General features: G+C 42.8%; 1 protein-coding gene across 3 annotated transcripts in view; it reads left to right on the forward strand.

The window, feature by feature from the left end:
- LOC142151347 (adhesion G protein-coupled receptor E3-like) overlaps positions 1-9,625 on the forward strand; it is a 125,144-nt gene extending 115,519 nt beyond the window's left edge. For 2 of the 3 annotated variants that reach the window (XM_075206886.1, XM_075206887.1), the window contains 6 exons: positions 863-1,098; positions 3,778-3,838; positions 3,919-4,010; positions 5,293-5,461; positions 6,670-6,762; positions 7,713-9,625. In XM_075206886.1, coding sequence (XP_075062987.1) covers positions 863-1,098; positions 3,778-3,838; positions 3,919-4,010; positions 5,293-5,461; positions 6,670-6,762; positions 7,713-7,784 — 723 coding nt within the window. In that variant the 3' untranslated portion in view covers positions 7,785-9,625. Of the gene's footprint in view, positions 1-862; positions 1,099-3,777; positions 3,839-3,918; positions 4,011-5,292; positions 5,462-6,669; positions 6,763-7,712 lie in introns of those variants that run through there. The other variant, XM_075206888.1, reaches the window with a different exon arrangement.
- Positions 9,626-22,389: the final 12,764 nt, after the last annotated feature.

Raw genomic sequence — 22,389 nt, forward strand, 5'->3', positions numbered from 1 at the left:
TATAGAGAACCCAAGAGAGAGGGGGACACTTCGCATGGAAGAGGCCCTGGAGTGAGGGCTGCTACAAGAGGCCTGGTAGCTGTAGTGTCAGATCCTGAGGCTGAGAGTACACAGAGTGACGTGTCAGAGCACAGGAGACATCATCCCCGCAGAGGAGGGGTGAGCTGCAGTTGAGAGGTACACAGAGTGTGTCAGAGCTGCATGGAGGAGAGGCTGCCTGCCTATTAGCATCCATGCATGTGCCCCTGCAGAAAGGGTATCTGCAGTAAGTATGGAGTGTAAGAGAGACCAATGATTTATGTTATATAACATCTGGATAACATTAAGAACTGTGCAGGAGGAGTAATGAGATATATTTGCAACCATATTCGTACTGCTCATTAAGAACTGTGCTGGAGAGAGTAAGGAGCTGTACATATATTTCTTTATTGCTGCAACCATTATGATTATCGTGCTGGAGGAAGAGTGTAAATAAAGAGTTGAGTTTGTTATAGAGATGGTCTGGCGCCCAAATTATTGTGACTTCTATTACACTGCACCAAAGTGACATTACCTGTGTCCCACTAACTACAAAGAAACACCTGCATGTGCAGGGACCCCCTGATCATTTACACCCATGCCCATCAGCTAGCCAGGGCTTGAGAAGGAGGTGCACTGTGTACCCTTTGCACCCCACACTACACACAGTGACAGGGGGTTACACAGAATATTAGTAATATTCTTGAACACCTATCAATAGACAATAAAGTTTGTTTACTGGTTTCTTTCATAGAGCTGCCATGATATCTACCTCTATAATTTAGCAGTGCATGACTTCCTATAACTTGTGTTCAGAGTCTTTGTCTTACTGTCTGTTTCTCAGGTCCTCTGCTCTGTGATTGCAGGCAGTCTGCACTTCTTCTTCCTCTGTGCCTTCTGCTGGATGTCTATCGAGAGCATCCTGCTCTTCATGACTGTCCGAAACCTGCGTGCTATGAATTACATGACATCTCAACGGTCTCACTTCCCATATGTCTGTCTGCTTGGGTTTGGTATTCCTCTCATCATAGTCGCCATCTCAGCAGCAATTCGTTCAGATGGATACCGGAATGACAAATAGTGAGTATTAACATGTACCAAGCTTTATTGCAATGAAATGCATGTATTTGTGTATACAGATTACACTTCCTGGTATTTCTAACTCTCAGTGCTCCTCTCTCCACTGATTACCTTCCCAGTGATACTTCCTCACTGTTCAAGCTGCCCATGGTTCTACTTTTCTCAACCAAGTACCCTTCCTAAGAGTCTCCTTCTTTCTACTGATTTCCTTTCCTGAGATTCCCACTTTCTCCACTGATTACCCTTCTTGAAATATCCCATTCTGTACTGCTTACACTTTCTAATATCCTACGACTGATTACTTTTTCTCAGATTCTCCCTCTATCCACTAATTACCTTTCCTGAGACTCTCCCTTTCACCAGTGATTACAGTTCCTGAGACTATCCCTTTATTTACTGATTACACTTTCTAAAATTCTTCTACTGATTTCATTCTCAACCTTGATTACCTTTCCTCGGATTCTTCCTCTCTCTGCTGATAACTATTCCGGAGATTATACATTGCTCCACAAGTTACCCTTACTGAGATTCTCCATCTTTTCCTTAATTTCCCTGACTGACATTCTTCCTTTCAACACAAATTCGTTTTCTGTGGTGATTTTCGGTGAGGATGTACCATTGCGAAGGTGGGGACCTCAGTCCAAGCAATAAGGTGAAAGATATTTATTATATTTATTTAGTACCACAGATAGTCACATCTGACTAATAATAAATTAACTGGAATACATGGCTCATATAAATCACACACAAAAAAAAAGAGAATAATAGACAGAGTGCAATACTGGCTTGAACTCTGAAATGTCACTGGCAGTCTAAACAGCATATACCCCCAAAACACTGGAGAATGTCAGGTAGTCCTTTGTAAGTCGTCAAACAGCTTCTTGTGGCCCCACTCTAGATTGCTAAGCCAATGTTCTACAAAAGCTTTCAGCAGTTCAGGCCAAGGGGCTTCTGTTGGTCAAATGTTTTGGGAAGCGCTGGCCCAAGAAAGTGTGTGCTGACAGGATTCCTCCCCTTCCTTAGAGGGTTTCAAAATGTCTTGGAATGAGCATAGAAAGAGCCTAAAATACATCTAACATCAAATTAAACTATCCCATTGCATTGGGCATAACCTGGGGAGATGAAAGAAATGGCTAAAAGGAATAATAGGCTAAAGTTCTCTTATAAGAGAAGTGGATCCAGGCGAGGTTGTCCTTAAGTAATGGTCCCCAAATTCCCCATTAAATCATCATCATAATCGACATTTATTTATATAGCGCTAGCAGATTCCATAGCACTTTACAATCGACAAAGAGGTGAGAAGGTCCTGCTCGCAAGCTTACAATCTATGGGACATTTCTCCTCCTTGTCCATGGTCTCCAGCAGCATGTGCTCAACGGGGGCAGTTTGTGGAGCACAAGTATCAGGTCCTGTACAGATATAGTACCTGATTCATCCTGTTGTGCCCTTTGATATGCCCTGAGAGCCTCACTGTTAGCATGCAGGGGTCATGCCTCTTCTCTAGCACGGCTATGCTGCAGCAGACGCAGTGTTCTTCATGCCACTGGACACCACCAATTATCGTAAAGAAACTGGTACTGCTGGATCCGAACTGTGAACTCTGGGTTACAGCAGTGCAGCCTCTATGCAGTAAACTATAGGTTCACTCAACAACTTTCAGCAGGATTATGTTACCATTGAACTAGAGCAGCATTAGACTGGACACATCAATTAACAACCAATTACTCTTAATGAACTGTGAGCACCTGATACTCATTTGTTAAACTCCAAGGCCTATATAGACTGTTTCCTGCAATTCACTTGCTGCCAGTTCGTTGAGCTTGCCTTTGTGAACTAGTTGAACTAAGCTTGGGGATTTGTCACAGTTTGGACATGCTTGTTTTCTTGGGCTACCTCTAGCCAGGGGCAATGGCAGGTCCCTTATCCTCATTCTGGGGCCCTGGTAAGTGGGCTTCCTTAAGGGTTTCTGACATGGGCTATGATGCAATGGCTCTGTCTTGGACCCTTTTTGGGTTGTAATGTGGCAGTAAACTGTTAGAGCTCTGTGATATTGCTAAGGACCCATCAATAAATGTCCCGCGGGGTAAAGGCTGCAAACCATGAAGGACTAGATCTCTCCCCACTTGCAAAATTTTGGGACAATTGGGGATCACAAGTAGACTTTGACTGAGAAGATTTTGGGTAGCTGGTCGGTAAGGACTGCAAGAGACTGAACTGCAGATGCATCCCCCAGTTAGCTACCCCAGGTGGACAGTATCTGGATCTGCTGGTTCTCCTGTTAATATACTGGGCCCACCTGATTTTCCTTCCTGAGATTATCTTACTCTCCATGGATTTCCTTTCCTGAGATTCTCTCACTTTCCATTGATTTCCATTCCTCTTCTAACTGATTTCCCTTAAATTATTTTCACACTCTCAACTGATTGTTCTACCAAGGAATCTCCCTCTCTTCACTGATTTCCCTTCCTGGGATTCTCCCTTTCACCTTCTGTTACCATTTCTGAAATTCTCCCTTTCTGTAATGTTTAACCAAGCTGAGATTTGTTTTTAACAATTGTGTGTTGTTTTTTTTAAATCATAGGTTTATTAATAATAGATATTTGACATATAGTAACAGATAACTGAGTGATAGACATTACAATGACAGATAGCACTGTATATCTTCTCTAAATCTTTCAGTTGTTGGCTGGCTCTCAATCTTATCTGGAGTTTCATTGGTCCAGTGTGTGTATTTATCATTGTGAGTATATAATTCTAGACTCGTTCTCACACTATCTGCCTGCCTCTTATACTCTCTCTGACCTCACTCTTTCTTTGCAGATTAATGCCATACTCTTGCTCCTCACATTCTGGCTACTCAAGAAGAAGTTGGCATCTCTAAACTCAAATGTGTCCACTCTAAAACATACCCGGTGAGTCTAAAAGGCAGCGCTACACTGGATCAGAATCAAAAAGTAGTCAAGTAAAACCACGGGTTGAGTGCTATTATACAAGTCACTCCTAGGTGGCTTCTCATTTCAATATAATCCATAGAATTTGGTTTGTAATCCCTTGTAACAAGTTCCAGAAATGCACATGATATTAAATGGTTTCTTTAAACAAACTATATGTGCACCCCTTGTTCTGATTCTAACTTACCAAAACCTACAACCTACACCCAGAACTTTGTCTCTATGTAACTCTCAAACCTGCCAGTTGCCAGAGCTTAGTGAGTGGTCGATGGATCCCACACAGGATTATCGCCAGCCTGCGGACACCCAAGACAATGCCCCCCTCCCATCAAAAGTGGTGGCCCATCTCACATTAGGCCTGAGACCCGCTGATTCTTTCCTTATCAGGTGGGATTGTGAGTGTGGAGCTTGGCTGTGACAACTTAGCCAAGCGCCACACTGTCAGTGTAACAATGATATAAAGGAGCAGCAGCCAGAAGCTACTGGATGCTTCTTCTTCATGTCAGCTGCATGTTTGGTGTTCCGTGTGGGGGCGTATGTCGCTAAGTCTGTGCTTTATGTGGCCCATTACCATTGGAACCCTAGGCAAAATGCTAGGTTCACCTAATGGTAGCGCCTGCCCTGACCCCTTCTCCCACTCATCTGTTATCCATCCTTATAACACATGGGGTCATTGTGCATTTTAAATTGCATGCTTACTTTGATACTAGGGTCCTGAATTATTAAGGAGAGCAAACATAACAAAGGAGTAACTTTGCACCTGGGCATAACCATGTTGCATTGGAGGGGCAGATAAATTTAAACTTTTGGGGACAGATTTATATTTGGGGTAAGCCATGTCCTAGATCAACTTTATATTTCAGTGTAAAAATAAGCTATCAAGTATTTGTGTGCTAAAAAGCAGCAAGTATTTAACTTTTATGTGCAAAATAATAAAACTAATTTACACCTCTTGCATTGTAACATGGTTTGTGCAAGAGCAAACTTACTCCTTTATTTTGCTTGCTCTCCCTAATGACTCAGGCCCTAGAAGTGCACCTAGTTATGCGGGATGGGAGAAATATCTGAAGAGTTGCAAATGTCTCATGAAAATCCAACCTCCTGCCACTGCAGAACCAAACACAATGCTTGGTTTAGCCTCATTCTAGCTTAAATTAATCGTGAGAACAATATTGGGATACATTTTTTGTGCTTTGTGCTGGTAAAAGTGCCAAAATCAATCAACTTTTTTTTCTACCCTCAGACTACTGACATTTAAGGCTTTGTCTCAGCTCTTCATACTGGGCTGTACCTGGATTATCGGCCTCTTCCAGTTTGGGGGTGGATCCCTCGTTGTGTCTTACATCTTCACCATCTGCAATAGTCTCCAGGGAGTCTACATCTTCCTCGTACATTGTCTGCTCAACCGCCAGGTTATGGGACAAAGAGCTTTCATTATACTGTGTTTAAGGCATAATAACTTGAACTGCACTGTTCCAGATAGCTGAGTAGAGCTGGAGCAACTGTACATTAATTCATAGAGCCCATTTTGTCATTAAATGAAAAATACAATAATATATGATATAGAGAGGAATAATATTTAACATATTGCAAAAAGGATAAGACAATTTCTTAATGAATACTGTAGTGATGACATCAGAACCCACTAATTATAAGCAATGACATCAGAACTTGCAGTTTATATAGATATTGCATATAGGAATTTATACATATATTACAATGTACTGTGAATTAGCAAATACATGTCCTGAGGTAAATACCACTTCTGTAGACTTTACCATTAAGAAAGTTGCAATTTATTAAACTAATTATAAATTGCTTATGAAAATAATCCCCTTAATTACTTCCTCCAACAAAACTTGCTGCCTGAGACAGCTGCCTATTATAGAGCCTGTAGCATTACTCTATAATTTACTTCCATTTATTTAATTATATCTTTGCTTTAAGTTAAATAATTGCATACTTAGGTTGTAGCGCTATATGTTTGACCTGATCAATATGTGCAATTAAAAATGACATTTTCTATATTGTCACAAAAAGATATTCATTATCATCAACGTTTATTTATAGGAAGACACTGATTACGTATCATTGGACATTCATCCTCCAAAATGACTTACATGAGTACAATAAGCATGAACAGAAGCATGAGCACAGTTTAGCATGCTAAAAAAGATAGCAATGTCAGGTTCAACTAGAGAACGGGTTACGCAAACAATTATAGAAACGGGCACAAATACAGCACATGAGGGTGAACAAACAGCAAAGCACTCAAACAAATATCAGCAAAGGACCTGACAAGGTGTGGATGGGGTAGACTGACAGTGGGCGAACACAAGACATAAGGAAAAGGACCCTGCCAGTAAGAGCTTACATTCTAGAGGGAGTGGAGAAGAGAAACATTAGGAGCCAATGGGAATGTATTTAATGATGTTATTTAATAACACTGATCCCACAAAGATTATGTTTTCTGCCACATAATTCTTTACACCTCTGTTAAAATTATACTTTATTTATACAGCTCTGACATATTTTCCAGTGATGTACAATAATTGGACCAACCACCAAGCCTCCCTGGCCTCTGATTGTAATTATAATCTTGTTCTTGTCACACTTACAGGTAAGAGCTGAGTACAGTAGAGGCTTCCGCAGGCTCCGTTCTAGGAAATCAGAGTCTGAGGTTGTGTCGGGCAGTACTGTACCAATTAAATTAGTAAGTCTAGCATTGTTAGTTTTATCTTATTATAATATTGTTGCAGAGTCATCCAGGTCCAAGTGTTGAGTGGTTTAATAATATAGTTTTACACTTTTACATTATTTTTGAGTCACCCACATCCAATAATACATTGGTCCAGGGCCACTCATGTACAGTAATCTATTACTTACAAAAATATATTGTTACACTGTTTCAGTTACCCAAATCCAACTATACATTATTCCACTGTTACATTAATGCAACATCACCCAGATCCAATATCACATTGTTACACTCATAATTAGGCTTGGGAAAGTTTGAGGAGTATATATTCTTACTTGAGTTTCATTTTTTTTGTTTTCCAAAAGTACTTGCACAAAAATTTGCATAATAAGTAACCAGAGTGACTAATAACATCCTGCCTAAAAAATCCTTTACTTGCTTTAAGGAAGTAAGCAGGAATTATACAACTATTTCCCATGGAGAAAGATCCTGTGGTACCAACTACATGTCCCTCCTCCCCCAATATCAGATGTGTTGTTGGAGTTGCATGATCTCCTTGCATTGTTGTGCAGGAGACCACGTGAAATGCAAGGTTAAGTTATTCTCTACTAGATGATCTGCTGAGCTTCATCAACCACCTCTGCTCTTATTCAGAAGCTTGGCAGGACATAAAGTAGAAAGTAAGAGTTGTGACCAAGAGGGTAAAAAGCAGGAAGGAGGTGGGGAGTCCTGTTACCCATCACTGGCCTACTGTAGTGTCAATTAAATATTGTTACATTGTTGCAGTCAGCCAGATTTCATCATTTATTTTTAGATTGTTGCAGTAGGCCAGATCCACAATACACTATTGCAGAGTTCCAGAGATAAGCTAATTCATTGTTGCTAAGTCGCACTGGTTTAATAATGGATTGGTATATTGTTCCAGTGTACAACAGATCCAATAATACATTGTTACATTGTTGCAGAGTGAAGTCTCTGAAGTACAGAAGACAGATACTCTGAGCAAGGAGGAGAAAAATGTGGGCTGGGAGAAATGATATTACTCAGCAGAAATCAACAACTCTCCTGAACTCTTCTCTGTATAAATGGATAACACATCAAGTCTATCCCAAATTGTCTAAACACCACAGTAGGAGCAGTATGAAGAGAATATATTAAACTATTTGCCACTATTATGAGGACAAGTGAAGACAATAAATCTATTGATGACCAGCAGGATTTGCAAAATCATCTGAGAAATGCAAGATCTATGGCTCTGCAAATCATACAAAGCCAGTGTCATCTTACAGTATTTCCAGACACCTCAGCTAAATCTACACCTGTTTTAAGACCAATATTTGGAGCGTAGCCAAGTTCGATAATAAAGAAGTCAGAAATATGATTGTGGAAAGCTTAATAGACTGATGTATTATAGAACAGTCTTTTAGAGATGTATTGTGTATGATTGTCCAGTCTACTGTTTAACCATATTTGTATCATTTGTATAGCTTTTATACCACTATTAATCAATAACAATCCGAGTTATAGCTTAAGTATACGAACTTTGAACTAAATTTGACAGAATAAGGTGAACATATTGAACTAGTTATTAAAGGTGTAAAACACTGTGCTAATGAGACATTATCCAAAATACATATATAAATGTTTTGTATAGCTCTATAATATTGTTACTATGTGATGAAATTTGACTCTAATTCAGCTGGATAATCAGCATTGCCGTTCTGACCAGAGGAGTAACTAGGAATGTGTATGCAATTGGCAGAACTTTTTTTTCACAATGTCATGTCACACAAGGCTATGACATCTAACATACTATATAAGTAACACAGTCATAGCCAAAAGTTTTGAGAATGACACAAGTATTGGTTATCACAAAGTTTGCTGCTTCAGTGTTTTTAGACCTTTTTGTCAGATGTTGTTATGGTATACTGAAGTAAAATTACAATTATTTCAAAAGTGTCAAAGGCTTTTATTGATAATTATATTACGTTTATGCAGAGTCAATATTTGCAGTGTTGAAACTTCTTTTTGAACACATTTACAATTCGACCTGGCATACTGTCAATCATTTCTAGGCCACATTCTGACTGATGGCTGCCCATTTTCGCCTAATAAATCCTTGGAGTTTGTCAGAATTTGTGGGTTTTTGCTTCTCCACCCGCCTCTTGAGGATTGACCACAAGTTCTCAATGGGATTAAGGTCTGGGGAGTTTCCTGGCCATGGACCCAAAGTGCTCCATCATGCTGGAAAAGGTGTTTGTCACCAGACTGTTCTTGGATGGTTGGAAGAAGTTGCTCTTGGAGGATGTTTTGGTACCATTCTTTATTTATGGTTGTGTTCTTAGGCAAAATTATGAGTGAGCCCACTCCTTTAGCTGAGAAACAACCCCACACATGAATGGTCTCAGGATGCTTTGCTGTTGGCATGACACAGGACTGATGGTAGCGCTCACCTTTCCTTCTCAGGACAAGCATTTTTCCAGATGTCCCAAACAATCCAATCCCTGTACCTTTTGACAAATATCAGTCGGTGTCTGATGCTTTTCCTGGATAGAAGTGGCTTCTTTTCTCACCTTCTTGACACCAGGCCATCCTCCAAAAGTCTTTGCCTCACTGTGCGTGCAGATGCACTCACATCTGCCTGCTGCGATACCTGAGCAAGCTCTGAACTAGTGGTGCCCTGATCCTGCAGCTGAATCAACTTTAGGAGACGGTCCTGGGGCTTGCTGTACACTCTTGGGTGCCCTAAAGCCTTCTTCACAATTATTAAACCTCTCTCCTTGAAGTTCTGGATGATCCGATAAATAGTTAATTTATGTGCAATCTTACTAGCAGCAATATCCTTGCCTGAGAAGCCCTTTATGTGCAAAGCAATGATGACTCCACATATTTCTTTGCAGCTAACCACGATTAACAGTGCAAAAACAATGATTTCAAGCACCACCCTCCTTTTAAAGTTTCCAGTCTGTTATTTTTATTCCATCAGCATGACAGAGTGATCTCCAGCCTTGTCCTCGTCAACACTCTCACCTGTGTTAATGAGAGAATTACTGACCTGATGTCAGCTGGTCCTTTTGTGACAGGGCTGAAATGCAGTGGAAATGTTGTTTTTGAGATAAAGTTCATTGTCATGGCAAAGAGTGACTTTGAAATTAATTGCATTTCATTTGATCACTCTTCATGACATTCTGGAGTATATGCAAATTGCCATCATAAAAGCTAAGGCAGCAGACTTTGTGAAAAATAATATTTGTGTCATTCTCAAAACTTTTGCCCATAACTGTATTGTCATTTTATTATGATATTTTGCTTTTTCTTTTTTTTTAAAAAAACAAGTATTCTACTCCGTCTTCTGTCTTTTTCTCTCTCTAACTTATTTTAATAAGCAATTGTGTAAATACATGTATACCTATGACTGACTTGTAGGTTTAATCAAATATGTATAAAGTTAAAATTAATTAATCCTACTTATTCTAATGTTCCCCTCTTACTGGGCAGGAAGGGTATATTGAGTAAAAATAAATCACTATTTCAGGTGATCTTCACATGTTGGATAAAGAGGAACACTTAAAATGTGGACCCACTGGTAACAAGTATTAATTCCTATAAACTTTATGTCATATTTATTATATAAAGGTATGTCTAAAACCTAAAAAAGAACCCAAAATGTAAAGCTTACATTGACACATAATGGAATTTCCCAGATTAACATTTTGGGAATGGACCTATGAATTTAGGACCTAACTTAGCTGAGGAGGTGAAAATGTTTCAGTGGACAACCAATCTATTTTAAACTTGTCTCTGATGACTATCCGCAAGTTGCTTTTATTCTGTGAATGAACTCTGCCCATGCTACATATTTAGCCCAATCAAATTGATGAACAGACATGTGACACCTTAAGAATTGTTCCATGTATTGATTAGTCCTTTTAGTCTGGCCATTGCTTCCAGGGTGGTAAGGGGAAGAAAAAGACAACACAATTCCCAGAACCTTGCACAATGTTCTCCAAACACTAGAAAGAAATCAGGGACCTCTGTCAGACATTATTTAGAAATCCCAAAAGACCTTAATTATTCATCAAGAAATATCACGGACAATCGTTTGACAGAAGGTAATTGGGATAAACAAATAAAGTGAGACATTTTACTGACACAACCTACGACTACCCAAATTACAGGGAATAGCTCGGATTACGGTAAATAAACAATGAAGATATATGAGTACATGGTTATGTAGGGATGGGTTTATGTTGAAGCAGCCCAAAACAAAGCAGATCCAGATTTATTTATCACACACAACTCAAAAGCCTCATTATATGCTTTAATGTCTTTTCTAAAAGTAAGCCACCAAACTATTGTAGAAAGTCACCAGACAGACTTATCTCCACCTAGGACTCTGGTCAGGTTTCAATCTTATATTTTATCATCGTCATTTATTTAAATAGCGCCAGCATATTCTGTAGCACCTTACAATTGCTAACAAACACAGTAATAAAACAAAACTGGTTAAAACATACAGACAGAGAGGTAAGAGGGCCCTGCTCGTCAGCTTACAATCTCTGGGATAATGGAATTTTGATACATGAGGTAAAGTGCTACATATTGCATAGTGGTCCAGCCAGATAGCAAAGGTAAAAAGTGCTTAGTGGGCTATATGATTCAGTCACACAGCAATGTTGGCAGGGAGTCCCGTGTGAACTGTGTAAAGGGTTGTAATAGGGTATCCTAGGGAGGTTAAAAGGGTGGTTGAGGCATTTTATAAGCTTACCGAAAGAGGTGGATTTTCAGAGAATGCTTGAAAGTTTGGACACTAGAGGAAAGTGTTATTGTGCAAGGAAGGCATTCCTCAAAGTGGGTGCAGCCTGAAAATGTCCTGTAAGCGGGATGCGAGGATGTAATGAGAGTGTATGAGAGATACAGATTCTGTGTAGAACAGAGGTGTCAATTTGGGAGATATGTTGGTTCAGTTTTATTGATGCCCTTGCATGTTAATAGAAGTATTTTAAATTGGATTCAGTGAAAAACAGAGATTGACAGAACGGCTCAACAGTAGAAGAATGATTTGCAAGGAAAATCAATTTAGCCACTGCATGCAAAATAGATTGTAGGGGAGAGAGTTTGATTTTGTGAAGACCAGTAAGGATTATATTGCAACAGTCAATGCGGGAGATGATGAGAGCGTGAATTAAAGTTTTTGCAGTGTCTTGTGTGAGATATGCCCGTATTTTGGAAATATCTTTTAGATGTATGTAACAGGATGTTGATATAGATTGGTTGTGGGGAACAAAGGATAGTTTTGAGTCAGGACCACAGTTAGGCAGTCGGGGTAGTATTTATTGTGATGTTGTCAACAGAAATCGAAATGTAACTTTTTTTGGCTGGTGGGAATTTTATTAGCTTTGTTTTTGCAAGATTAAGTTGGCGACAACATCCAAGAAGAGATGGCAGGAAGCCTGACTGAAGAGGGTCTAAGTCAGACCTTACCAATGAAGTAGGAAGTAGGAAGCAAGTTTGAAGTAGGAAGCAAGATCTTGGGCACTGATATTAGTTGGAGGGTTTGAGGCGGAAGGGTTAAGAAGAGATTTAAATTTGTTATAAAGGCATTTGGGGTTAGAAGCCTGAGCAAAATTGACAGATTGGAAGCAATGTCCAGAGCATTTCGATAGGACTGGTAGACAGCAGCATATGTGAGGAAATTATTAGAGGTACGGATGTCATGTTGCTTTAGTGTGCCACGGCTGACAATGAAGGCGACGTGGAGTATGAAGAGTGGCTGGAGCGACTTGATTAAGTGCTGTTGCTAGGGATTGGTGAAAATGTGGTTCTCCCATATCAGCAGAGGAAAATGTAGAAATTGGAGAGAGATAGTGTTGGAGAGAGGTGGGAAACTGTTGAGATTTAGTAGAGTGAAGATATCTGTGGGAGGAGGCTTGATAGAGTTTAACAGCAGAGAGGTTAAGGTAATGTGTGGGAGCTTGTACCTGACAAGATGATGACGAGAGAGGGGGAAATCAGAAGCTGAGCATAGTCTGGAGATAACAGGACATGAGTAAAGGAATCAGTCCACTAGTAGAAGCCAAGAAAGGAAGTTAAAGAGAGTAGTTTGGAGGCACAAATAGAATGTGGATTATCAATGGGATGTTAAAATCAACCATGATGATGGTGGGGGTGTCAGAGCATACGAAATGAGGGAGCCATGAAGAGAAATCTACAATAAATTGTTGGTGTGGTCCAGGGGGTCGATAGATCACAGGATCAAACATAGAAAATAAATATAGATAATAAAGCTGTGAAATGGGAGGGCAGAAATTGGTGTAATATAGAACTTTATTAGACTGACAAGCTACCAAGAGGACTTTGTAGCCAGAGGTTTTCTCCACATGGAAACTGATTGTCACTCACCGGACCGTGAGTGCCTCTTCCCGGACATTTAGGAACCGTGGCCGTCCACCATCCTGAGGGTCTGCGCATGCGCAGCCCTTTTCTATACTTCAGTGTATACCCCTTTAACTTAATTGGCAGATCAGGCAACCTCCCTATATTAAGCACCTGTGGTCACCACCACGTTGCCTGATCTTGGAGTCTCATTCCTCATGAGTCTCTGAAGGTGTTCCTGTATTACTCCTGTATTCAGCGCTGCTGATTCCTGTGGTTTCCAAACCACTTCTACTTCTGTGTTCCATACCACTTCTACCATCAACTGAATCATCATTACTGTTTGCTCATTGCTATCCGCTGCCTCCGTGCACTCCAGCTTTTACCTCACTCACCTGCTTCTCATCAAGTCTGTTTGCTGATTTCTATCCGCTGCCTCCGTGCACTACAGTCTCCTGCTTGCAACTCGCCTGTGTTCAACATCGTGACTGCCAGCTGACTACTATCCGCTGCCTCCGTGCACTACAGTCTCCTGCTTGCAACTTGCCTGTGTTCAACATCGTGACTGCCAGCTGATTACTATCCGCTGCCTCTGTGCACTACAGTCTCCTGCTTGCAACTCGCCTGTGTTCAACATCGTGACTGCCAGCTGACTACTATCCGCTGCCTCTGTGCACTACAGTCTCCTGCTTGCAACTCGCCTGTGTTCAACATCGTGACTGCCAGCTGATTACTACCCGCTGCCTCCGTGCACTTCACTCTCATCTCATCTTTGCTGTGACTTCCTTGAGACTGCCGCTTTTCATTACCATCTGCTACACTTCGTGATCTACTGCTCCTGCCCTGCGCTGCACTCCTGTTTCCCATCGCTGTTGGTTCCTGTGGTTGCTACTGGTTACCTCCGTGTGCCGCTGAGTCCTGCCGCTGTGGTCAGCGCTATCGTCCATCTCCTGCTGATCCACTCTCCACGCCTTCACGTGTTCCACTGGTCTCTACCCTCCTGTCAGCATTGGATTTGTATCTCTTCTACTACCCTCTGCTGGATCATCTCCATTCTCCTGGGTTTCCTATAAGTCCAGTTCCACCTGTTGCTGACTCCTGTGGATTCGTGTCCCTGTCGGTCTACTCACCTGTGCGCTGCACCTGCTAGACCGCTGCTTCACCTATCCAGGGACTTCCTATCCAGTCGGCCTCCAGCCGCTCAGGTACCGCTGCAATCCCATCTGACTGCTACTGCTGAACCACGGTATGCATACTTCTCATTGACTGTGCTGTGTATTGCATATCTTGCTGGACTGTGTTTGGTTCTCTCTGGAGTCTGCTATCCGCTGAGTCTATTGCCATCATTGACTGTGTTATCTTTGTGCTGGACTACTTCAAGAGACTTTCTAGATTGCAGACCTGCTCAGTCATTTATATCCATATATATATCTATATTGTGCATATCACTGTGGATCGTGTATAAGGTGCCTGTGTATATCCTGTGTTGCAGTCTTTCCCTGTGCACCTCCTCACATATATATTCAGTGGTACAACTTGCTGATGTCAGACCACTGATCCCTGTTTCCGGTATCACCTGTTCCATTATCCTCTCACATAGCAGTGGTACAACTTGCTACCGCAGACCACTGACTACCTGGATACCTCCACTTGGATTCCATTCCTTCACTCAGACAGCGGTACAACTTGCTACCCGCAGACCGCTGACTCTCATCACCTCCTTGTTTCTGTTGGACATTCCTCCTCACTATAGCAGTGGTACAACTTGCTATCGCAGACCACTGACTACCTTCACGTGTCCTTGTCCATACAGTTCCTTGTGTATCATTACCTCATTTCCAGTGTTGCTAGTCATAGACTTTCCTGAGCATCTCATCGGCCATCATTTCATGTTCCGTGATCACCCAGCTACCAGAGTACCCTATTACCATCTACATTGCTCTGGTAAGCCTACCATCTGGTGATCCCTGGGTAAAGACTCCTAGTGCCCGTGACAGTAAGATCAGGCCATGACAGACCCAGATGTGGAACCTACCGCCAAAGAGATGCTGCAACATCTGGTTAGCCGTGTGGAGCAACAGGATGCCCGCCAACAGCTGTTACTTCAGTGTTATCAGTCATTAACCTCCCAAGGAACATCTGGACAGACTGTGACAGCTACTACTGAAGCTCCTGTGCTTTCCTCCGTTTCCCCATTGCCATCCCAGGTGTCTATAGCTTCCACGCTTCACCTGCCTACTCCGTCAAAGTATGATGGAGACCCCAAAACTTGTAGGGGTTTCCTTAACCAATGTTCCGTCCATTTTGAGCTCCAACCTCAAAATTTTTCTACCCATCGTTCCAGAGTGGCCTATCTTATCTCTTTGTTTTCAGGACAAGCCCTGGCTTGGGCCTCCCCTCTGTGGGAGAGGAACGATCCAATATTACAAGATAGTGCCAAATTCATTTCTACATTCCGAAGTGTGTTCGATGAACCAGGTCGTGTGACCTCCGCTGCTTCCAGTATCCTCCGTCTGCGACAAGGATCTCATACTGTAGGCCAGTACGTCATTCAATTTAGGATCCTAGCCTCTGAACTTCAGTGGAACACTGAAGCCCTGGTTGCCGCCTTCTGGCAGGGGCTTTCCGATAAAATTAAAGATGCACTGACTACCCAAGAGCTTCCTTCGTCACTTGAAGATTTGATCTCTCTATGCCATCGTGTTGATATGAGATTTCGTGAAAGAGAGTCTGAGAAAACGACTTCTGCTAAAGCACCTTTTCGCTCTAACCCTCAATTTCGTCCAGTGTCACCTGCGGTGATTCCCATGGAGATAGGACGTTCCAAGTTATCTTCTGAAGAGAGGAAACGAAGAGTCAAGAATAGACTCTGTATCTATTGTGCTGATTCCACTCATGTTCTCAGCTCCTGCCCTAAGAGATCGGGAAATGCCAGGCCCTAACTAGTTCTGGAGAGGTGAAGTTAGGGTCCCTGGAGTCCTCTCCATCGTCTATGAAATCTAAAGTCTGCGCTTTTGATGTGACTATTTCCTTTGCTACCAAAACCTTTGAGTCACAGGCATTGATTGATTCCGGAGCAGCAGGAAATTTTATTTCCAAATCGTTAGTTAATCAATGGTCTCTACCAATGACTACCTTAAAAACTCCCATTACTGTGACGGCTATCGATGGATCACGTCTCATCAACGGTCTCATCACCCAAAGTACGTCTCCAGTAACCCTTCAGATTGGTGCTCTGCATCATGAAGAGATATCGTTTTTAATTCTTCCTGTTACGACAAGTCCGATTGTCCTAGGCCTTCCATGGCTTCAGTGTCACTCTCCCCAGATTGACTGGCGCACCCCTCAAGTCACGTCTTGGGGGCCTGAATGTCACCATCATTGCCTTTCCCAAGTCATTCCTCTCAAGGTACAGCAAGCTTCCATCTCAGCTATTTCACCGGGACTCCCTCCTCAATATGCTTCATTTACCGATGTTTTTGATAAAGCTCAGTCTGAACGTCTTCCTCCTCATCGTTCTTGGGATTGTCCGATTGATCTTCTTCCTGGCAAGACTCCTCCCAGGGGCCGGGTCTATCCACTCTCGTTACCTGAAACTCAAGCTACATCTGAATATATACGGGAGAACCTCCAGCGTGGGTTCATTCGACCTTCCACCTCGCCCGCTGGAGCTGGGTTCTTCTTTGTCAAAAAGAAGGATGGATCATTACGCCCTTGTATAGATTTTCGTGGACTCAATGCCATTACTATCAAGAATCGGTATCCCATTCCGTTGATCACTGAGCTATTTGACCGCATCAAGGGAGCCCGTATTTTTACTAAGTTGGATCTTCGTGGTGCCTACAATTTAATCAGAATCCGTTCCGGTGACGAATGGAAGACAGCGTTTAACACCAGAGACGGGCATTACGAATATCTGGTAATGCCTTTCGGGCTATGTAATGCCCCCGCTGTTTTTCAAGGCTTCATCAATGAGATTTTTCGGGACTTATTATATGTATGTGTCGTCGTCTACCTGGACGACATATTGATTTTTTCACAGGACCTGCCTTCCCACCACCAACATGTGGCAGAAGTCCTCTCCAGGCTACGAAAAAATTCATTGTTCTGTAAATTAGAAAAATGTTCATTTGAATTACCCCAGATTCCATTCTTGGGGTATATTGTTTCCGGAGTTGGTCTGAAGATGGATCCTGACAAAGTAAATGCTGTACTACATTGGCCCCAGCCAACTACTCTTCGTGCCATCCAGCGTTTTTTAGGTTTTGCCAATTACTATAGACGCTTCATTCAAGACTTTTCTTCCATTGCATCTCCTATTGTGGCCCTGACTCGAAAAGGGGCTAATCCTAAGCAATGGTCTACTGAGGCTATTCAAGCCTTTCAAACATTAAAAGAGTCCTTCTCTTCGGCTCCAATCCTTCGTCAGCCTGATGTGACACTCCCTTTTTTCCTAGAAGTAGATGCCTCTAATGTGGGCTTAGGAGCTATTCTCTCCCAACGCTCGGAACAGCAAAAATTCCACCCTTGTGCCTTCTATTCTCGGGGTCTCCTACCCGCAGAGAAGAATTATACCATCGGAGACAAGGAATTACTGGCTATCAAAGCCGCATTAGAGGAATGGAGATACTTGTTGGAGGGAGCTCGCCATCCGGTGACGATCTTCACGGATCATAAGAACTTGTCATATCTCCAGTCTGCCCAATGCTTGAACCCTCGTCAAGCAAGATGGTCTCTTTTCTTTTCCCGTTTTGAATTAATAATTACCTTCAAACCAGCTGCTAAGAACAAAAAAGCTGATGCCTTATCTAGAGCCTTTGTTACGTCCTCTGATATAGAAGAGGTTTCCAACCATACCATTCTAGATCCCAAATGTATCTCACTGGCTGCTTCATCCACCAAAACGCTACCATTTGGGAAGACCCTCGTGCCTCCTACTCTAAGGAGGAAAATCCTTTCGTGGTTCCATGCCTCTCGTTTTTCTGGACACGCCGGTGAACACAAGACTTTTGAGATCCTCTCTCGAAGTTACTGGTGGCCTTCAATGAGGAGAGACGTCAAAGAGTTCATTGCTTCCTGTGAATTATGTTCGCAATTCAAATCCTCCCGCAGAACCCCAGCAGGGTTGCTGCGACCACTACCCATTCCGTCCAAACCATGGACCCATATTAGTATGGATTTCGTTACTGACTTACCACCTAGTAAGAACCATAACACTATTTGGGTGGTAGTGGACAGATTTTCGAAGATGGCTCATTTCATCCCTCTGTCTGGTTTGCCTTCCTCGTCTATCCTGGCTGAACATTTCATTAAAGAGATCTTCCGTATCCATGGATGTCCATCTGAGATTGTGTCTGATAGAGGAGTACAATTCGTGTCCAGATTCTGGCGAGCCCTTTGTAAAACCTTGGGCATACGATTAGCACTCTCATCTTCTTACCATCCACAATCCAATGGACAAACCGAACGTGTCAATCAAGATCTTGAGACTTTTATAAGGATATTTTCATCAGCCAATCAAGACAACTGGGTAGAGTTACTCCCTTGGGCTGAGTTCGCCCATAACAACATGTACCATGAGTCATCATCCAAAACTCCATTCTTTGTGGTCTACGGTCACCATCCGTCTTTTCCAGAATTTCCTGCCCTCCCGCCCACCCAAGTCCCTGCGGTGGAAACTGTTTGTCAGACCTTTAAAAATATCTGGTCTCAGGTCAGAACCTGTTTAAAGAAGACATCTGTCAAATACAAATCTTTCGCTGATAAGAAGAGGCGGGCTATTCCACCACTAAAAATTGGAGATCGTGTCTGGTTATCCACAAAAAATATTCGTTTGAAGGTTCCATCCATGAAATTCGCCCCTCGTTTTATTGGTCCATATAGGATCATTCAAGTTATCAATCCAGTATGTGTGAAACTCCTTCTTCCTAAGAGTCTTCGGATTTCTAATGCCTTCCATGTATCTTTGCTCAAACCTCTTATTATCAACCGTTTCTCAACTCCTCCCTCAGCTCCGCAGCCAGTTCAAGTTCATCAGGAGGAGGATTTCGAGATTACTGAGGTACTAGATGCAAAAATTTCGCGAGGAGTCCTCCACTTCCTCGTTCATTGGAAGGGCTTTGGTCCTGAGGAGCGCTCTTGGATCAAAGCTGAAGATCTTAATGCTCCTGCCCTTTTGAAGAAGTTTTACTCCAAAAATCCGGACAAGCCCGGTTCCAGGCGTTCTGTGCCCACCTTTAAAAGGGGGGGTACTGTCACTCACCGGACCGTGAGTGCCTCTTCCCGGACATTTAGGAACCGTGGCCGTCCACCATCCTGAGGGTCTGCGCATGCGCAGCCCTTTTCTATACTTCAGTGTATACCCCTTTAACTTAATTGGCAGATCAGGCAACCTCCCTATATTAAGCACCTGTGGTCACCACCACGTTGCCTGATCTTGGAGTCTCATTCCTCATGAGTCTCTGAAGGTGTTCCTGTATTACTCCTGTATTCAGCGCTGCTGATTCCTGTGGTTTCCAAACCACTTCTACTTCTGTGTTCCATACCACTTCTACCATCAACTGAATCATCATTACTGTTTGCTCATTGCTATCCGCTGCCTCCGTGCACTCCAGCTTTTACCTCACTCACCTGCTTCTCATCAAGTCTGTTTGCTGATTTCTATCCGCTGCCTCCGTGCACTACAGTCTCCTGCTTGCAACTCGCCTGTGTTCAACATCGTGACTGCCAGCTGACTACTATCCGCTGCCTCCGTGCACTACAGTCTCCTGCTTGCAACTTGCCTGTGTTCAACATCGTGACTGCCAGCTGATTACTATCCGCTGCCTCTGTGCACTACAGTCTCCTGCTTGCAACTCGCCTGTGTTCAACATCGTGACTGCCAGCTGACTACTATCCGCTGCCTCTGTGCACTACAGTCTCCTGCTTGCAACTCGCCTGTGTTCAACATCGTGACTGCCAGCTGATTACTACCCGCTGCCTCCGTGCACTTCACTCTCATCTCATCTTTGCTGTGACTTCCTTGAGACTGCCGCTTTTCATTACCATCTGCTACACTTCGTGATCTACTGCTCCTGCCCTGCGCTGCACTCCTGTTTCCCATCGCTGTTGGTTCCTGTGGTTGCTACTGGTTACCTCCGTGTGCCGCTGAGTCCTGCCGCTGTGGTCAGCGCTATCGTCCATCTCCTGCTGATCCACTCTCCACGCCTTCACGTGTTCCACTGGTCTCTACCCTCCTGTCAGCATTGGATTTGTATCTCTTCTACTACCCTCTGCTGGATCATCTCCATTCTCCTGGGTTTCCTATAAGTCCAGTTCCACCTGTTGCTGACTCCTGTGGATTCGTGTCCCTGTCGGTCTACTCACCTGTGCGCTGCACCTGCTAGACCGCTGCTTCACCTATCCAGGGACTTCCTATCCAGTCGGCCTCCAGCCGCTCAGGTACCGCTGCAATCCCATCTGACTGCTACTGCTGAACCACGGTATGCATACTTCTCATTGACTGTGCTGTGTATTGCATATCTTGCTGGACTGTGTTTGGTTCTCTCTGGAGTCTGCTATCCGCTGAGTCTATTGCCATCATTGACTGTGTTATCTTTGTGCTGGACTACTTCAAGAGACTTTCTAGATTGCAGACCTGCTCAGTCATTTATATCCATATATATATCTATATTGTGCATATCACTGTGGATCGTGTATAAGGTGCCTGTGTATATCCTGTGTTGCAGTCTTTCCCTGTGCACCTCCTCACATATATATTCAGTGGTACAACTTGCTGATGTCAGACCACTGATCCCTGTTTCCGGTATCACCTGTTCCATTATCCTCTCACATAGCAGTGGTACAACTTGCTACCGCAGACCACTGACTACCTGGATACCTCCACTTGGATTCCATTCCTTCACTCAGACAGCGGTACAACTTGCTACCCGCAGACCGCTGACTCTCATCACCTCCTTGTTTCTGTTGGACATTCCTCCTCACTATAGCAGTGGTACAACTTGCTATCGCAGACCACTGACTACCTTCACGTGTCCTTGTCCATACAGTTCCTTGTGTATCATTACCTCATTTCCAGTGTTGCTAGTCATAGACTTTCCTGAGCATCTCATCGGCCATCATTTCATGTTCCGTGATCACCCAGCTACCAGAGTACCCTATTACCATCTACATTGCTCTGGTAAGCCTACCATCTGGTGATCCCTGGGTAAAGACTCCTAGTGCCCGTGACACTGATAGTGTTGATTGAAGTATTGAAATGAAGTCTAAACTGAGAATTTCATGGGGCATCACAGGTAGAGATTACCATGAAGTTGTGATAGCCTGTGTTAAGTGGGCTTGAATTGGGGTTCAAATACAGCTTTCTGAGCATAAGTTTACACTTGGTGATCAATTTGCCAATGGTGATCTTGACCACTTGATATGATCTTGACCACTTGATATCTAACCTGGGTCCTGTCCTGACTTTCACCTATTCTTCTGACTAAAGTAGTAGCTGTCAGTCGCCTTCCGCATTAGTACTATTAAAGCATAGTACTGTGTTGGTCATCAAATAGATGAGCAAGAGGAGTACTTTTGCAACTAAATGAATATCATGAGCATTTTAAATGTAATATCTTTAAACCTTGAAGTGTCTTACACAATTGGTAACTGTTCCAGGGTGCCCACTGGCTATTTGTTCTCACCAACTGTTGGAGAGTGTACCCAGAGTTATCTGGCAGTGACTCTCTCACCGAGTCAGTGTTCATGAGGCTATCTTTCTGACTACTATGTGCCTCCAGAACCATGAATTTGGGAATGTATGTTGACACCCAGGGAAATATCTGATAACAATAAATGGAGTTTTTTAACTCAGAAGTTCACAGCAGAGCTTTTACAGACTGATTAATAATCACACAACATTCAGGTAATTCAATATTACAAGTGAACAGAACCAGAACAAATACATACAGTGGTTAGCCAATCCCTGGAGCAATAAACCCATTTTTCTGCCTGCCAGATAGGGGTCTAGCTTTGTGTCACTCCACGTTCTGCAACACACACTGAAGCATAGACTGGTTCCACCAGGTGCAGACATCACTGCTTATCCTCCCATTGTTGGCCTCTGGAAATCTGACAGTCAACAGTTCAGCAAGAACAAATTTCCCCAGCCAGCTATATCATACAAATCACACCTTTGGACTCTGGGTGTCACTTTTAATCCCCCATCTGGTTTCCATGTTAGTAGATGGTAGTCGGATATCCAAACTCCCTTCTCAGCAGTACACC

The sequence above is a fragment of the Mixophyes fleayi genome, chromosome 4, assembly GCF_038048845.1.
Source record: "Mixophyes fleayi isolate aMixFle1 chromosome 4, aMixFle1.hap1, whole genome shotgun sequence".
NCBI lineage: Eukaryota > Metazoa > Chordata > Amphibia > Anura > Limnodynastidae > Mixophyes > Mixophyes fleayi.